The sequence below is a fragment of the Carlito syrichta genome, unplaced genomic scaffold (genome assembly GCF_000164805.1).
Source record: "Carlito syrichta isolate Samal-C Ts95f unplaced genomic scaffold, Tarsius_syrichta-2.0.1 Scaffold288457, whole genome shotgun sequence".
In the NCBI taxonomy this organism is placed as follows: Eukaryota; Metazoa; Chordata; class Mammalia; order Primates; family Tarsiidae; genus Carlito; species Carlito syrichta.
The window spans coordinates 74,474-91,237 of record NW_007232553.1 but is presented as its reverse complement, the minus strand read 5'-3'; the positions used below and the strand labels follow the sequence as shown (position 1 = coordinate 91,237).

The 16,764-nt window shown below is 53.5% G+C and overlaps 1 protein-coding gene across 1 annotated transcript in view; it reads left to right on the top strand.

Moving 5' to 3' along the window:
• RPH3AL (rabphilin 3A like (without C2 domains)) overlaps positions 1-16,764 on the top strand; it is a 111,788-nt gene that overhangs the window by 91,786 nt on the left and 3,238 nt on the right. The window contains exon 7 of the mRNA XM_021710341.1: positions 15,238-15,351. Coding sequence (XP_021566016.1) covers positions 15,238-15,351 — 114 coding nt within the window. The remainder of the gene's footprint in view (positions 1-15,237; positions 15,352-16,764) is intronic.

The following is a 16,764-nucleotide window of genomic DNA, read 5'->3' as shown; positions in this document are numbered from 1 at the left end:
AAGTTTATGGCAGTAATAAAGTCAGCTTTTACACACTGCCTGGTCTCTTTGGTCTCCTGTGAGATATTGGGTCATAATCTAAAGGGATTATGACCCAATAGCTCAATGGTGGAACTTGAGCTATTGGGTCATAATCCCTTTAGAGCCAGACCCACCTCTTCTGCAGCCTTCTTTTCTTTGAGCTGGATTCCCACCCTGGAGCTGTGTGAGAGAGATTTGCTGGGAGTAGGGGTGGGAGTACCATATTAGCCTGGCATATCTGAGTGATGAGAAATTGTATGTTTTTCTCATAGAATAGGAAGCTTAGAGGAAGGTAATGCACTTTGGTTCCACAGCTCAGTGATGTCAGGACAGAGGTCTTTACAATTTGTGCTCATTTCCTCATGGTCACAAGATGGCTGTTGCAGCTCCAGCCATCATCACTATAAAGCAAGACAGATAAAAGGGGAGGCTGGAAGAGCAAGCCTTTAGCTTCTGCAGACTTGCTGCAGACAAGGGGAGGGGACTGGTTCAGTGCTGGACAAGCTGTCCCACAGTATCCACCACACCAATCGCAAAGCTGATTCCCTAGGATGGCCAGAGTTGAACCTATCGGACTGCAATCATTATATGCGGGAATTAGTCTCAGAATTCTGTGCTTCTCCACATCCATTGCTCAGGGTACTTGACAGGATATGGCTTCTTATTTTTGTCAGCCTCCAGTGCTATTATCAAGAGGCACCGTTGCCCTGGGTCCACTTTGTAGTCTGTCTGCCCACCTTTCTCAGCCGTGGCTGAGCACCTGAAATCGAGGCCTGAAGCTCTAGAGTCCATGTTGTGTTCAGAGGGCTTTCTCAGATGGGAGCCAGAGGGCAAGCTCCTAGGAGATGCCCCTGGATTAGTGAGGCTTTGTGGTGTTTACCTTTCCCTGGGATCCTGGCACCAGTGGCAGGGAGGGGCCACCGCTGCTTTGTCCTACACTGGTTTGGGAAAGCCTTTCTACCTTTCTTCCCTCCATCCCAGACCCTAAAAAGTCCCACTCCCTAGCCGGGCTCGGTGGCTCAGCCTGTAATCCCGCGCCTTTGGGAGGCTGAGGTGAGTGGATTGCCTGAGCCTGCGGGTTTGAGACCCGCCTGGGGCAGCGAGACCTCATCTCTACAATAAATCAAAAAATTAGCTGGGCGTGGTAGCGCATGCCTGTAATTCCGAAGGCTGAGGAGGAAGGATCGCCGGAGCCCAGCAGGTTGAGGCTGCGGTGGCCGGAAGCGGCCACTGCACTCCAGTCTGGGCGACAGAGTGAGACTCCAACTCAAAAAAAAAAAAAAAAAAAGTCCCACTCCCAGGGTATAAATACCCATTTCCTCCTCACCATCATCCCCTTGAGAAGGCAGAGAAACCAAAAAGCCCTGACTGGGACAGGCAACTCCAACTGTGAGACAAACTCATTTTCCCTCCTCTGCTGAGTCCTGGGTCACTATCCCTCTCCAGAACTCTCTGCAGGAATCCTTCCCCTCCCACTCTCTGTCGTTCTCCTGAGCGGGGGCACAGGCTTCCTGGATGGCTTTGAATAGGACGACACGCTGGCTTCCTTCAAGGTCTGTTCCGGAAAAGAACTTCGATGTTTTGGATTTGTTCCAGTTAGGGAGTCGTAAGAAAAATAGGAGTTTCATGATCACTTCACTGGCTTGCTAGATTTTAAACAATTTTGTAAAACCCTGAATGTGTCCCTATTCATGGCTCAGTGCAAGCAAGCATTTGGGCTCTGCTTGGGTCGAGCAGTCTGGTCCAGCAAATGTTTATCTGGGGCCACCCTTGCTGAATGACCCCTCGCTAACCTGCCCTCCCCACCAATGCTGCCATCTCCCCATCTTCCTGAAGAAGCCGGTCACACGGTGCTGCGTTGGCCTCGGCCAGAGCACTCTGTGACTCATGGTCATTATCTCATTTGAGGCTCAGAACAGTCTAGGGGGCAGCTACAGACGGCAGAATTGACTTTCATGATGGATGAGAAGGGGGATGTCTGCCCAAAGTCACGTAGGCCGCCAGGCTGAGGCCAGGCGGGCCTGGGGTCCAGGCTTCTCTCCTCGTGGATGGAGTGTGGAGTCAAGCTCTTGGTCAGTCTGCACACATGCTGGCTTTTTCCTTTCTGACTTGGTTGCCAGGACCAGAGACCACCGAGGCCGGCTCTAGTTGAGGGGTTGCTGCCAGGCTGCTGAGGAAGGTTCTCCCAGAAGCAAGGGAGGGAGAGGAGGCCGCATGGAGATGGAGGGGTGACTGGGCTGCTTCTGCCTCTACCAGCTCTGTGCCCCCTCCCTCTGCCTGCTCTGCGCCTGGTACTCCCTCCGATCTCAGCATCTGCCCCACCCCCATCCCCATACTCAGGAGAGGAAGTGGTTGGCCCAACTCATTGCTGTTCAGGGTGTCCCTCTTTCTTGCAGCCCATAGTCACATACAATGGATGGCATGACCAGTTAGGGCTGCTTTTCCCAAAGCAGAGATGGAGCGGAACCGGGAGACATTTCTGTTTCCTCGATCAGTAGTCACCCAAACACACAACTGAATATTTTGTATTGGGACAGGGGAGTGAGCTACCTGTCGCTGGGAGCATTCAAGCAGAAGCAAGATATCAGAGTGGCAATCCCATGGGTCAGAAACTGGGAAAAGCTCCCTATGGGCTATTGCTGTGTGTCCGGAGTCACATCCCAGGTTGGGACCAGGGCTGTGACCCAAGACCGAAAAAGCCACATGGCCCATCCAGGCTTTGAACCTGAGACCTCTGTCTCTTTAGCGCAGAGCCACTGCCACCTGAGCTAATAAGTAGTCTCGTGGCAGCCGTTTTTCCATCAAACGCATATGCTGTTTCCTGACTTCTTAACGCAGTGTGCTATTTATACCAGTAGACCCATTCATTCTTAATGAGCCACGGTTGTGGATTGTAAAATGTTTTCTTTGCAGACAAGATTGCTCACTGCCCAGAGCCAGCTGTTGCTATGCCGCCTTCCTTCTTCTCTGTTCCTGAGAAATCAGCATGTTGGAAGCTCCTTGGAGCGCTCAGCTGCCCTCTCCCCACCCCCACCCCCACCCCAGTCTTTCTCCAGCAGACTCTTGGTCTTGCTGTTCTTTTGTCACATGGGCTGTGGTACGTGAATTCCCCGCAGCCTTCAGAGCAGCTGGGAGTGTGTGCTGTGTGCAGGGGGCCGGGTGGCTGGAGCTTGCAGAAGGAAGCAGAGTGGAGCAGGAGGGCTTCCGTGTTGGGAGGTGGGATGCCATCTGTCCTTGGAGAGCCAGCATTTGCCCGCATTATGGATCACAGACTGGTAGAGCAGTGACTTGCTCTGCCGTACTGCTTAACATTCATTGTCAATTTGCTTAAATGCGGAGAATTCTGGTTTTTGAAAAAGTGGAGCTCCGGCTTCCTTTTTGAAAATCAGAAGGACTGCCAATACCTGCCCTCTCTGGAAAACTTGGGCAGGGTAAATAGCAGCTTCCCCCTTCACACTGGGCTTGCATTCTCTGGTCTGCCACAGCCTCCACCCCTCTCTGTTATCTGACACTCTTTCGGCATCACCCTTGTAGCATTATTAAGAAGAAAAGGAAAGTCGTTCTTCTTTCATGACCTTATGAAAAGACAGAGAATAGAAGATGGGCCAACAGGAGCACTTGTTGCAAGAAAAAATAGTTGTGCTTCTTGTGGAAGTAAGGGATTCTCACCTCCAGCCCTCTTCACTCACTGACCTTTCCACCCGGCCAGTGGAAGGTTGGGGCGTGATCATGTCACATCTTTGGTCCCTACTCCTAATCCTGACCCTATGACCCTGCCCATGGTGGCTGTGGTGAGCATAGAGGCAACCCACCACCATCACCTCCATGGCCTCACCAGTGTTATAATGGGGGACTCCTGACGGGAAAGCCTTGGTTTTGGAAGTCCTTGGTCCCTTCCTGGTGTTGGTTTCCCCATCAGTAGGATGGAGGAAGAGCTGGGATGGAGAGTCTGTTCCCTTGCAGCTTTTGTATCTTACAGTTCTAAATCCAGAGAATGAAACTTTACAGAGGAATTTTAGGCAGGTGATGGAGCGGCTCTTGGATTGTCTACAGAAGCTGTTCTGCTGGGAGGGCGGACCCAGGTCCATGCTGGCTCCACCTCCTCACACGCATGCACGTGCGCGCGCGCTGGACACTTGCTGCCCATGAAACTCCATCAAACCCGCCAGCATCCCCACATTGTGCTGTGATAAGTATTCACTAAGTGCCATGGACTAACCAAATCTTCCTTCCAGAGTCTGCCCCCAGGATTGCCACTTATGCTTAATTATCGCCTTCTCTGGCTCCGTTCATTTTCCTCCCCGCATGGGTTCTATAGTCCTGGGGAGCTGGAAGTACCTGGGATTTTTAAAAATATAAAGCTAGGCCGGGCTCGGTGGCTCAGCCTGTAATACCAGCACTTTGGGAGGCCAAGGTGAGTGGATTGCCTGAGCCCAAGGGTTCAAGACCAGCCTGGGCAACTTGGTGAGACCTCATCTCTACCATAAATCAAAAATTAGCTGGGCGTGGTAGTACCAGCCTGTAGTTCCGGCTACTTGGAAGGCTGAGGGGAAGGATCGCCAGGGCCCAGCAGGTCGATGCTGGGGTGGCTGTGACCATGCCACTGCACTCCAACCTGGGTGACAAAGTGAGACTCCAACTCAAAAAAGAAAAGAAAAGAAACAATCAAACAAAGTTCTAGGCAATGCTGTCTGTGGCTCCTGGGTGTGGGTGTGGGGCAGTGCTGTGTTGCCCCAGACCACCGTGGGCCTCCCCTCCTGGGAAAAACCCTGACAGCAGGTCAGTCCTCTCGTGTGGCCACCATTCTGCCAGGCTCAGCTGAGGCCTGGACCATTTCCTGTTAGTCTGTGCAGGTGAGAGGGACAGGCTTCAGGCCTCAGTGCTGAGTGGTTAGAAACAGCAACATGCCCCAGTAGCTGCCATGGATTCCCTGACTGCTCATTGCTGGCCGTGCGAGGTGCTGCCCATCTGTTATTTTGTGTAATCCCCTCAACAACCTGTGATGGGAGCACTGCTGTTGTCCTGTTTTGCAGAAGATGAAACTAAGGCACAGGGAGGTCAAATAATTTGCCCCGTAACATCAGCATAGAAAGGCAGAGAAATGCCAAAGCACTCAGGAAACACGGCCCTTTCGCTACATCTCTGGAAGATGGAGGCCTGGCCGCATCTGTGTGGCTGTTTTTTTGTTTGCTTGTTTTTGAGACAGAGTCTCACTCTATCACCCATGCTGGAGTTCCGTGTGGCACAATCACAATGATCATAGCTCATGGCAGCCTCCACCTCCTGGGCTCAGGCAATCCCTTATGTGGCTGTTTTGGAAGGAAAAATGCGAATGAACTTGTCTTGATCTCTGGAGCCCTTGGTTAAGCCAAACACAAATACGGTGATGGTGGGTATGAATGAAAGGGCCACCCCCAGAACTGAAATCCTGAGCTTGAATGAGCTGCTGTTGACCTCTCACACAGTATCCCACTCCCCACAGCACACCCCTAGGTGCCCTCACTGGCTCAGAGGTTGATTTCCCTTGAGTAGAAGGCCCTCATTAACCTCACCACAGAGGTCAGGAGTGTGGCTGTCACCTCGAATTTGCCCAGACCTGACGACAGCCTCAGCCAGTTGGCCAATTCCAGATGCAAGGTGAGGTCTCGGAGCCCCTTGCCCCTGTCTTAGATGAAATGGGAAAGCAGGCCCTGAAAGCTAGCCCTGTCTTCGCTTTGGCCAAGGCACCCAGAGCTCCCACCATGCACTCGGCCTGTGCAGGGCTCTGCCTCACGCAGTGAAGCATGTCTGTCTCCAGCTGCTCACCTGTCTCGCCATGGGAACCTACAACTTAATTCTGTCCACTCGGGCTGAGTGGCCTTGGGGACCTGGGTGCAGTAAATAGATCTGGGCCTACCTGCCCTGTCCGACTGCAGTGAAGCCTCGGAGATAACCACACTGGGGAGATAGCCCAGCAGTTCTCTCCCAGGGCCTCCTGCCCATCACAGTGAAGGCTAGTCTTGCAGATGGGGCTCAGCTAGATTCCTGCTACCGAGGATAGACGGGGTGGGTTCCCTTACCTCAGTTGCCCCGGGGTAGACGTGGGATCCAGGCAAAGCAGGCAGTTCCAGGCACAGATTTCATGGCTCCAGGGAAGGACTGAAATTCCAGCCCAGGTGAGGGAAGCTGAGGCACAAAGGCAGAGGCTGAGAAAGCTGGCCCCCGAGGAAATGTGGCAGGGAGGCCTGGGGAGGAGACACAGAGACGGAGACTGGAGAGAGAGAGAGAAACTGGCAAAGATAGAAAAAGGAACCAAGAGACACCCCTAGAAGACTCGGAACACGAAGAGACACAGACACAGAAGAGAAGGAAGTCAAGATGAGAGAGGCAGAGGGAGATAAAAAGCACCAGTGACAGAGGCACAGAGAAATGAAGAAAAGAAAGGCAAAGACCAGGGACTTACAGAGAGGAAGATCCGGAGTCAGGGAGCATGCGAGGGCACAGCCTGCATTCCAGCAAAGGAGTGGGCAGGAGGTAGACACTTGTAGGGCCGACCTGGCCCCAAAGGATCCCGCTGCCTTTGCCTTTTCTGTTCTCTGGGATGCCTGGCACTCCCCAGCCTCAGCTTTTTGTATCTGTCTAAATTATGCCTGTCCTTAAATTCCACCTCTTCCAGGAAGCTCTCTTTGACTGTCCCTCTCCCTGAACACCCCAGCCCACGTCAGTGCGTCCTGTTCTCTCTGGAGCGAGCTATTCTTATCGTCCATCCATCTACCTCTCTTTCTATCTGGAGCTCCTCAAGCGAAGGCAAGGACCACAGGATTTCAATATTGGTGACCACGTCTCTATTGATTTGAGGATTTGTCTTCATTACCCGGTGCCTCCTGTCTGTCTCTGAGCTTGAAGGAGGGAGTAAATTAAAATCGATGGTAAATGAATAAGCGAGCACAGGAAACCCTCTACTCCCCAAATCTGAATTCCCAGCCTGGTCTGTGCTGTCCCCACTGATGCCTTCCCTGCCTGGGGCCATCCTCAGGGACCTTCCGTGGCAGCCTGGGGTCCCTTGCTGGCCACCATCCTGACCACCCCAGCCTTGTGTCCTTATCATCAGCCTTCTGAGGTGGCCCTGTGGCTGTCCCCACCTCACGATGAGGACATGAGGCTGGAGTCATCAAATTGGTGACCAGCAAGGGGCCTGAGGCACACCCAGATCTCCTGACCCCAGGGTCCCAGAGAAAGGCAGGGAGGATGGAAGGGAGGGCTGGAGGGAGGGAGGAAGCAGGTTCTGAGCCTCTTCTGCCCACCAGTGGGCCCCTCCCTACAAGGACAGGCTCCCCAGGCCTCAGAGCCCTCTTTCTCCCTGTCCAGGCACTATTCTCCCAGGTTTGAGTCGGGAGCTCTGCAAACCAGAGGAAGAACCTGTTCCCCTGCACCCTGGCCAGCCCCAGATTTGGAAGAAGAACTGGCTCTGCATGAACAGTACACTCTCCCCCCAGGGCCCACTCATCCCGTGTCCATGGCAACCGGCCTCTGACAGCCCCTCCCCCATTCATCTGTCCCTCACCCAGACTGAGGCCATGGGCATCCCCCTTGAGTGTCCTTTGAGGGGGAGGCTGTGAGAGGCGCCTGCTTGGTGGAAAGCCCAACCCTTCAGAGGAGTCAGAGGTGGCAGATGGAGCTCTGGGGCTTCCGTTCCTTTGGCTGGCCACCCCTTTGTGACCTCCCTCCAGCCCTGCTCTTTGTACAGAGTGGTTTCCTGTTCTGGGAGGACTGTCAGGAAAACAGCCAGCAAGCATTTACCGAGTGACCGCTTTGCCCACGGCCCAGCGGTGAGGCCGAGGGCAGAGGCAGCCCCGGATCGGGCATGGCCTTGCCCTCGAATGGTTCCTGACACAGATGAGGACATCCAGACAGGCCTTGGCAGGAAAAGAAATGCAATGCCAGACATGTCTGGGTGGGCAGAGGAGGGTGGTCCAGTCTTCCATCCCTCTTTTCCCAGGGCTGAGGAGACTTTTCGGAAGAGGCATGATTTGAATGGGTTCCTGAAGGATGGATCAGATTCAAATTTTTAAAAATATTTATAAGCCGGGCTTGGTGGCTCAGCCTGTAATCCCCGCCTTTGGGAGGCTGAGGTGAGTGGATTACCTGAGCCCGTGGGTTCGAGACCCGCCTGGGCAACTTGGCGAGACCTCATCTCTACAATAAATCCAAAATTAGCCAGGCGTGGTAGTGCATGCCTGTCGTTCCAGCTACGGGGAAGGCTGAGGCAGAAGGATCGCCGGAGCCCAGTAGGTTGAGGCTGCGGTGGCCGGGAGCGGCCACTGCACTCCATTCTGGGCGACAGAGTGAGACTCCAACTTAAAAAATAATAATAACATTTATAGACCTGAGTTGCTTTTTAAACTTGCGAAGCCTTTTGTCCTACTTGATCTTATTTTATTGGGAGCTACTTTTGTCTCCATTTTCCAGATGAGAAGACTGAGGTAGAAGGAGATTCAGGTGTTCAGGGCCAGAGCTCCACCCCAGATGTGGAGAGCAAATTACAAGTCTTTTCCCCACATTACGGTCTCCGGCCGTGAAAGGTGCCCAGAGAGACCAACTGAGGAGACAGGGAGGAGACTGGCCACTTGGGCGAGGAATTTCTGAGGGAGCAGAGCTGTTAGGATGAGGCCAATCCTGGGGTGCTGTCATCCTGGGTGAGCCTCAAGGTCAGGGATTTTGACAATAGAAAAGCCTGGGGTCATATCCCAGCTCTGCCACTTCTTGGCTTCTGAGGGCGTCTTGTGCTCTCACATCCTATGAATCACAACTTAGGATCTATAATCCCTTGGAAGTCACCCCGTGAGTCCCTCAGAAGAGACGAATCCACCCATGAGTCCTTCAGGAGAGGTGAATCCACCTGTGAGTCCCTCCAAAGAGGCAAATCCACCGTGGGTCCCTCCAAAGAGGTGAATCCACCCATGAGTCCCTCCAAAGAGGCAAATCCACCTGTGAGTTCCTCAGAAGAGGTGAGTCCACCCCTCTGAGGTTGTCCTGGGACCCGAGAGGCTGGCTCTGTGCTACATGGTATGCACCCATGAGTTCCAGATGCTCCTGCATAAAACAGCTCTTGTTTTATTTAACCTATCATGAGCCAGACACAGACTATGTTACCTCTTTTAACCCTCACAACAACCCAAGGAGGGAGTCTGTCCCCCTTTTCATAGACGAGCCCATTGAGCACAGAGAGGTAAAGAAAGTCACACAGCTGGGAAGTAGCCGAGGCAGGACACAAACTCGAGTCGGTCTGACTCAGAGTTGGGGCCTCTTCACCTCCCCAGACTCCACTCTTGCTACCCCCAAAGCAGAGCCCAGTCTTGGGAGTCCGTGGGATTTCAGGCTGTAGACGCTGCCCTATATGCAGGTGGGGCAGCCGTCACCTTTCCCAGCGGGGACAGACGTCTCTGCAGCTGTGCCCACCTAGTGGGCTGGGGAGGGCTAATTGGGAATGTCTATGCAGCCCCCAGAACCTTATCATCATTCCTTTACGTTAAAAAAAATTTTCTTGTTTTTAGTATGCAAAATTTTCCACCATCTGCTTTGCCTCGGCAGAATGTTTGCTGAAAATATCTCCCTTCCTCTTTAATTCCCATAATTTCTGGGGGCTTTGGGAGCCTCCAAGCAGAGCAGCAGTAGCTCACAAGTGTCTTCCAAGCTCACAGGTTGCCGGCTGTCCTTGTGCCAGGCAGCGATGTGTGGTCCAGAAGGGGCATTTCCACCCTAGACTAGAGAGGAGCATCAGGGGTTCCTCTACTGATGGGCTGACCCAAAGCTGAAACAGCTGCCCGGGTCAGCCTCTGTGTTTTTGCAATGCAGGCTGGAGAGATGTCTGGGGTCACGGGGTGAGGTGAGTGAGCCGGTCCTGGAAGCAGGCCCCCAAATCTCAATGCAGTGCTGTGAGGCCAAGCAGCCAGCCTCCCGCCTGTCCCCAGGACTGTCCCGGACCAGGTGTCGCCACAGGACAGCAGCTGCCACCCATGTCCTCTGAGGCAGTCAAGAAAGGCTTTCCAGAAGGAAAGAATCTCCCCCCACTCCATGTACCAAAACTCTGAGTTTCCATGGTGACAGTCAAATTGCAAATCCAGCCAAGAGTGAGCTGGGGGAAGGAAAAGAAGCTGGCCTCTCCCCAGAGAAATGGGCACGGCTGGCACCAGGGCTGGTTGCTGCTGAGGACGAGCACTGGGCCAGCGGGACAGCCCTTCTGGGCCATGATAGGGAGACCTCAGGGTTGCCAACAGCCCAGGCCACTGTGGGGGGAGCCCAGGAGGGGAGTTCCTCCCCTGCCCGCCACCTCGCAGCGGTGCTTGGGTGAATCCATCTGATACTCCTTTCTCCGAAAGGCTGTGGGGACGGGCTTCTCCCTGGTGTTCTCCCATCTTCCATCTGAAAAATCGGGCGTGGGCACAATACAGGGCTCATCAACGAGCCGTCCCAGACTCAGCCTTTGGGGACTCAAAGGAAGGAGGGGAAAAATATCAGTCTTCAGACACACAGAGTGTTTTGCTGAGGGTGGAAGAACAGGGCCAAAAGATTTATGAGCCTAAAAGCTTTGTTAATAGACCTGGAAGATTGACGATCACAGCTGCTCTGTGCAGGGAGAAAGGTGGCGACAGCAATCGAATGGCAAATCAGCCAAGGTGTGGGTTCTATGGTGACATTTCAGGGGAGGAGGAAGAAAAGGCTTCTTCCTTTGCAGCCGGAGGGCGCTGTGGCTATCTGAGTATGCAGCATTCGCAGGGCCGGGGCCTCTCGACGGGGTCTTCTCCATGTGCCTCCCCACTCACTAGCAGGAAGTACCAAGGCCCGGCGTGGGCTCTGCTGACTTCCTTTGGTTTATTTCTTTCGAGTGGGGTTTATTAGGGTGGATTAGAAATGGGATTTGGGTCTGCCCCCCAAAGATCTGTAAGCCCCAGCTTGAAGTCCCGGACACAATGAGCCAAGATGCTGCAGCCAGGGGAAAATGTGTCTGCAAGAAGTGAACCTGTCTTGCCGACGGATTGGTCCCTTTGTGACACCTTCATGAGCTCAGTTGTCATCTTAGGCTGTTCCCCCTTTTCCATGGCTGTGACCCTTTGGGGTCTATAAAAGGAGACTTTTTTTAAACCATCGTGCACACAGGCATCACGTGGAGACAGCCACGTAGTACCCTAACCACACCTCTAGATTGCCGTTTTGTGCGAGACTCACAATGTAGCTTGGCACAGCTGTCTTGCAGTTTTAGCCTACTCCCAGCCCACCACGGTGACCATGTAAGATAAATGACAGAACCAGGAAGAGCGTAGAGAAATGGCATGAGCGAGCTTGTCACCCTGACCTGAGTCCTGGGACACCTCATACCTTCGTCTCCTTCCAAGCCCTTCGGTATTTGCCCATTGGCACCAAAGACCAGGCATTGTTCGGCACCACCTCCAGTCCCGAAATGCATACAGCTTGCATATCAGCCATGGGAGAGATGGGACATGCCACATCAGGAAGCACGAATAGATTGTCCAAAAAGATCTCTGCCGGGGAGATGAGGAAACCAATATGGAGATCAATCACCACACTCTCCACAGGGACTGTCCCGTTGTTTAGCACAACAGCGACCTGGCTGCCAGACATGCCCCCTGCTCCCAGAAGGATTAGCCACTGTCCCCCAGTCCCTCTGCAGCTGCCCCAGGGAGACGTGGGGAGCCACTTGCTCCAGTGTCTAAAGGAATCCCTACCTCATGTCCACCTCCTCCCATCCCTTTGCCAGGAGACCCACGAGGCTGGTATTTCGGCAGCAAGTCAAAACTGTGTAAATGCTTATATGACAGCACCCATTGGGTCCAGTCTTAGTGGATTCGTGAGCAAAGCAGCTCAAGCCAGGACCTGAAAAGCAGCAATTGCACAAGAAGCCAGGATTTTTTGCTTGCATTTCTTAGGTACCATGAAGGGGGCACACGGACTCAACTGTGCCCCGTCCCACCTCCTCTTGATGCTACATCTCAAAAGCCCGGAAAGCCAAAGTAGAGCTCTTCCTGGTAGGCAGGGAGGGGAATAACCAGAGCAGAGGAAGGCACAGGCTCCGAGCAGACGGAGGAAGGAAACTCCAGGCCCGACGCCAGGCCCAGCCATGTGCTCACCACTCTTACCCCACCGTGTGGGTTGGAGCCATAAATGGGAGAGCCACACCAGCCTCGTTTGTGGGCACAATTTGGTCCCCACCCTCAAGGAGCCTCATGGTCTGGTGGAGGAAGCAGACATACAAACAGCAGAAAGTGGCTGGTGCAGTTGTAGCAGAGCACAGGACATTCAGCCAGCTAGGGCATGGGTAAGGGGTTGGGCTTCCTGGAGGAGGTGGTGCCCGAGCTGAGCCAGTAGAAGAGGGGAAGGCAGGGCATTCTGGGCAGAGGGAAGCACTTTGGGGCTGTGTGGGGCCGGAGGCTCTGCGCGGGATAGCAGTGACGTGGGACGTAGCTGGAGAGGCACTCAGAGGGCAGGAGTTTGGTGTGGTCCCAGGGGTGCAGGGAGCCTTTCAGGGGGGCTGAGCTGGGTGTTGTGTTTTCACTCCAACGTCCCCCATACCCTGTCAGTGCAGAGGAGAACATGCAGGGAGATGCCTGCAGGCTGGGGTCTGGGTGGAGCACTGTCACAGGAGTTCAAGTCAGAGAAGACCAGTGACGAAGGGAGGAGGAGACTGACGCAAGCAGTGAAACTGTCAGGACGTGAGGACGAGGAAGAGGCAAGAGCCACCTGCTCATAGACCTTCACGAAGCTTCTACCATGTGCTGGCCACACTGCCAGGGAAGCACTGTGTTGAGACCTCTTAGCGCCGAAAGGTGGCCGGCTCCACCCCTCTGGTTGCCATGACCTGTGACTCCCCTAGCTGAGCAGGGTCGTTGTCTGAAGGAATGAAGATTTTCCAGAAGGCTCTGGATCCCGGCAGAAGCTACCGTCTCCCCCTCCCGTGCCCATGGTAGATTTCCCTAACTGACCAGGCGTGCCTCCTGCTGAGCCTTCCTGGAGTCTCAGGTCCTTCTCCACACGCAGCTCCAGCTCCGGAGAGGGCTTGGGAGGATCAGAGGAAACCTGTTAGCCAACTTTGGTCTTGATCGATTCTGCTTCCAGTTGTGTCTCCCACCAAATGAGTGCTATGGCTCAGGTCATTTGGAGGCTTGAGTGAGAGAGTGGTCACCAAGTCCCAGTGCAGTGCCTCGCCTAAGAGCCCAGCCCGTCTGACTTCCTGCCATAACCAGCATTTTGCATTTCCCAAAATAGATACACTGACGGGCAGCCTGGACTCCTGCCCCATCCTCTGCGCTAGTCACCTGTGAAAGCTGGTACCTTTGATTCCAACCCTATCTGTGTGCTTTACTTGTGTTTTTTTGTTTGTTTGTGTTTTCACCCTATCACCCAGGCTGGAGTGCAGTGACACGATCATGGCACACTGCACCCTCAACCTGCTGGGCTCAGGCAGTCCTCCCACTTCAGCCAAGTAGCTGGGACTGCAGGTGCACACCACCACACCTGGCTAATTTTTTGATTTTGTAAAGGTGAGGTCTCACTAAGTTGCCCAGGCTGATCTCGAACCCCTAGGCTCAGGCAGTCCTCTCACCTCGGCCTCCCAAAGTGCTGGGATTACAGGTGTGAGCCACCATGCCCTGCTAGTTATAATTGTTACTATAATTATATCACTCACTTAAATGTTATATACATTGGTGAAAAAAGTCAGAAAAGAGATAGAGTTATTTCATGGAAACCAAGACTTTGGAAAGTTTTGATAGAAGCCACTTGCTTTAAAAAAAAATTTTGAAGGGCCAGGTGCAGTAGAACATGCCTGTAATCCCAGCGCTTTGGGAGGCTGAGGCAGGAGGATCGCTTGAGCCCAGGAGTTCAAGACCAGCCTGGGCAACAAAGTGAGACCCCCCCCCCATCTCTACAAAAAAATTTTTAAATAAACCAGGCATGGTGGCATGCACCTGAAATCCCAGTTACTCAGGAAGCTGAGGCAGGAGGATTGCCTGAGCCCAGGAGTTCAAGGCTGCAGTGAGCCATGATCATGCCACTGCACTCCAACCTGGATGACAGAGTGAGGCTGTGTCTCAAAATATATATATATATTAATGTATTGAATTAAGAGTGGGCAGGACAACTCTAAAAAAAAACAAGAGGAAGAAATGGAAAAGCTGGAAGGCTCTGCAGTCCCGTTGCTTTGCCAGGGTCTGTAAGCTCCTGCTTCAACTCACAAAGCTGCGACTGGAGTCATAGACAAGGCAATATGGATGCAGCTTATACATGAAAGACTGTTTGGGCCCAGTCTCCAAGAAGCACCGAAGCCCGGATTCCAAAGATTGGCAAATGGATGTACATTTCTGTGTTTAAAATTAAAATAGAATGTGTAAGGATGAATATATCCTGTATTATGACTCTTGCTGTTGAGCAGCCAGCCAAGTGTGGTCCCACTTAGTCCAAAAAAATGAGTTTCTGCCACAGTGACTGTTGGCTGTGAGAGTGGCCTCCCTCCCCTTGCCGGGACTCCAGCCCCATCTGTCTGGCTCCTTCTGCCGTCACAGGACCCCACAGACAGGACCCCACGGAGAGGGGCTGGACCAGCTGGGGTGGGCACCAGGCCTGCTGGCAGTCAAAGGGTTGTGAACACCAGAGTCAGCCTGCGGGGGTTAGAATCCTGGCTCCTCCATTTACTAACTTCCTTGGGCGTATGCCTCAGTTTCCTCACCTGTGAAATGTGGGTAGTGACTTTCCTGTCTTTCGGGGTTACTCTGAAGCTTCAATACATTAATCTATGGAAAGCACCTGGAATGCTCCAGAAGGGTCAGCAGTGACCGTCATTCTTGTGACCATTGAGTGTTGCCTTGTGCCTTTTGTGTTACCGAGTGGAGGCCTCAGAGCCGCTGCGCCTGCACCCCAGTGAGAGCTTCTACCACAGCTAGAGGGTTCTGGTTCTGCCACAGGGAGGGGTGACATGTGGAGATGGCTGGCCAAGGGGTGCACCCTCCCTGCTGTGTTGGTTCTTGGGTATCACCGCTGACTGGCAGAAAGGAGCACCCTCTCGTCCCTGGGTCACTGTTTTCTCATGCCCCAAACAAGAGGGCCAGCTGAGCTTCTCCACCCCTGTGTCATGGCGGGAGACCTGCCCTGGCCCCCTCCGTCCAAGCTGCCCGCTGGCAGTGTTCAGTAAAGGTGACCTCCTGTGCCCATGTCTGTCTTTTCCAGTGGTTTCCAGCGACAGTGACAGTGACTCAGATCTCAGCTCCTCCAGCCTAGAGGACAGACTTCCACCCGCTGGGGTCAGAGACCCAAAAGGCGACAAACTCTGGGGGGAGTCGGGTAAGCATGGGGAGTAAAACGCTGCTTATTTCCAAAGCCCCAGGTGCAGAGTGACTTTGCTGCTTTCTTGGATTGCCGCTTCCCTGCAGGTATCCAAGGAGCTGTCCTGGATCTGGGAGGAGGAGCAGGCCTCTGGGGTGGGACGCTGGGAGCTAAAGCCTTGGAACCACTGAAGAGCAGGGCATAGGTGAGGCTCCCCCTGCTCGCAGGGTTGGGAAAGAGGGCAGGCCAAAGGACAAGAAGTGTGGCCAGCCTGTGCCCTGCACTCTCCCCTGCACACCAGGATTCCTTCCGAGCTCATCTGTGAGCACTGCCCCAGCTGCAATGGTGCCTTGGGCATAAGGAGAGCTGGGAAAATCAGGTACCAAGTTCCCTGCACTGGTGCAGTTCCGCCATGAAGCTGCAATGGGAACCCCAGGTCGTGTGACCTCCCAGGCCTGCCTTTCCTTCTTGTTAGCAAGCAAGATGGAGCTGGTCTCCAGAGTTCCTTCTGCTTTTGATGTCTCTGATCTCACCTCTGTGACCCTGTCATAGGAAAGAGGGCTAACTGGGGTGGGGCATTGAGGCTGGAACAGAGAAGGGCTGGGAAAAGAAAGGAAAGGCATTTTCTTTTCCTTCAAACACTTGAAGGGCTTCTGGATAAAGGGCCAGTTTCATTCAGAGTCACTCCACAGATTAGAACTAGGATCTTTGAAAGAAGCTTCAAGGAGGTTGAAGAAAGGGCTCTATAATAACAGCCCCAAACTAGAATGAAATGCCTTGGACTACTGACCTAGGGCTAAGACTGGGTTGAGAATGGAAGTATGGGCTAGATCAGAGACAGCAAATGCTTGGCACACAGACCACCACTCACTACTACCACGACTATGGCAGACATTACTAGTTGATCGTGATACTCTTTTTTTGGGGGGTCGGAATCTCACTCTGTTGCCCAGACTGGAGTGCAGTGGCTGTTCCGGCCACCGCAGCCTCGACCTGCTGGGCTCCGGCGATCCTTCCAATTCAGCCTCCCAAGTAGCTGGAATTACAGACGTGCGCTACCATGCCCAGCTAATTTTTTGATTTATTGTAGAGATAAGGTCTCACCTGCCCAGGCGGGTCTCGAACCCGCGGGCTCAGGCAATTCACTCACCTCAGCCTCCCAAAGCGCGGGATTACAGGCTGAGCCACCAAGCCCGGCTGATCGTGATACTCTTTACACAGATCTCTGAGGTGCCCTCAGAATCCTCCTCGGTACTGTTTTTCTAGTTGTCAATACCAAAAGGTGGAAATGACACAGGAGATAAAAACCGTCCCTGGACTAGATGACCTCTTAGGCCCTTTCAGGCTGAAGAGTCTACATTTCTAAAGTGTAAAGGAGGCCGGGCTCGGTGGCTCAGCCTGTAATCCCGCGCCTTTGGGAGGCTGAGGTGA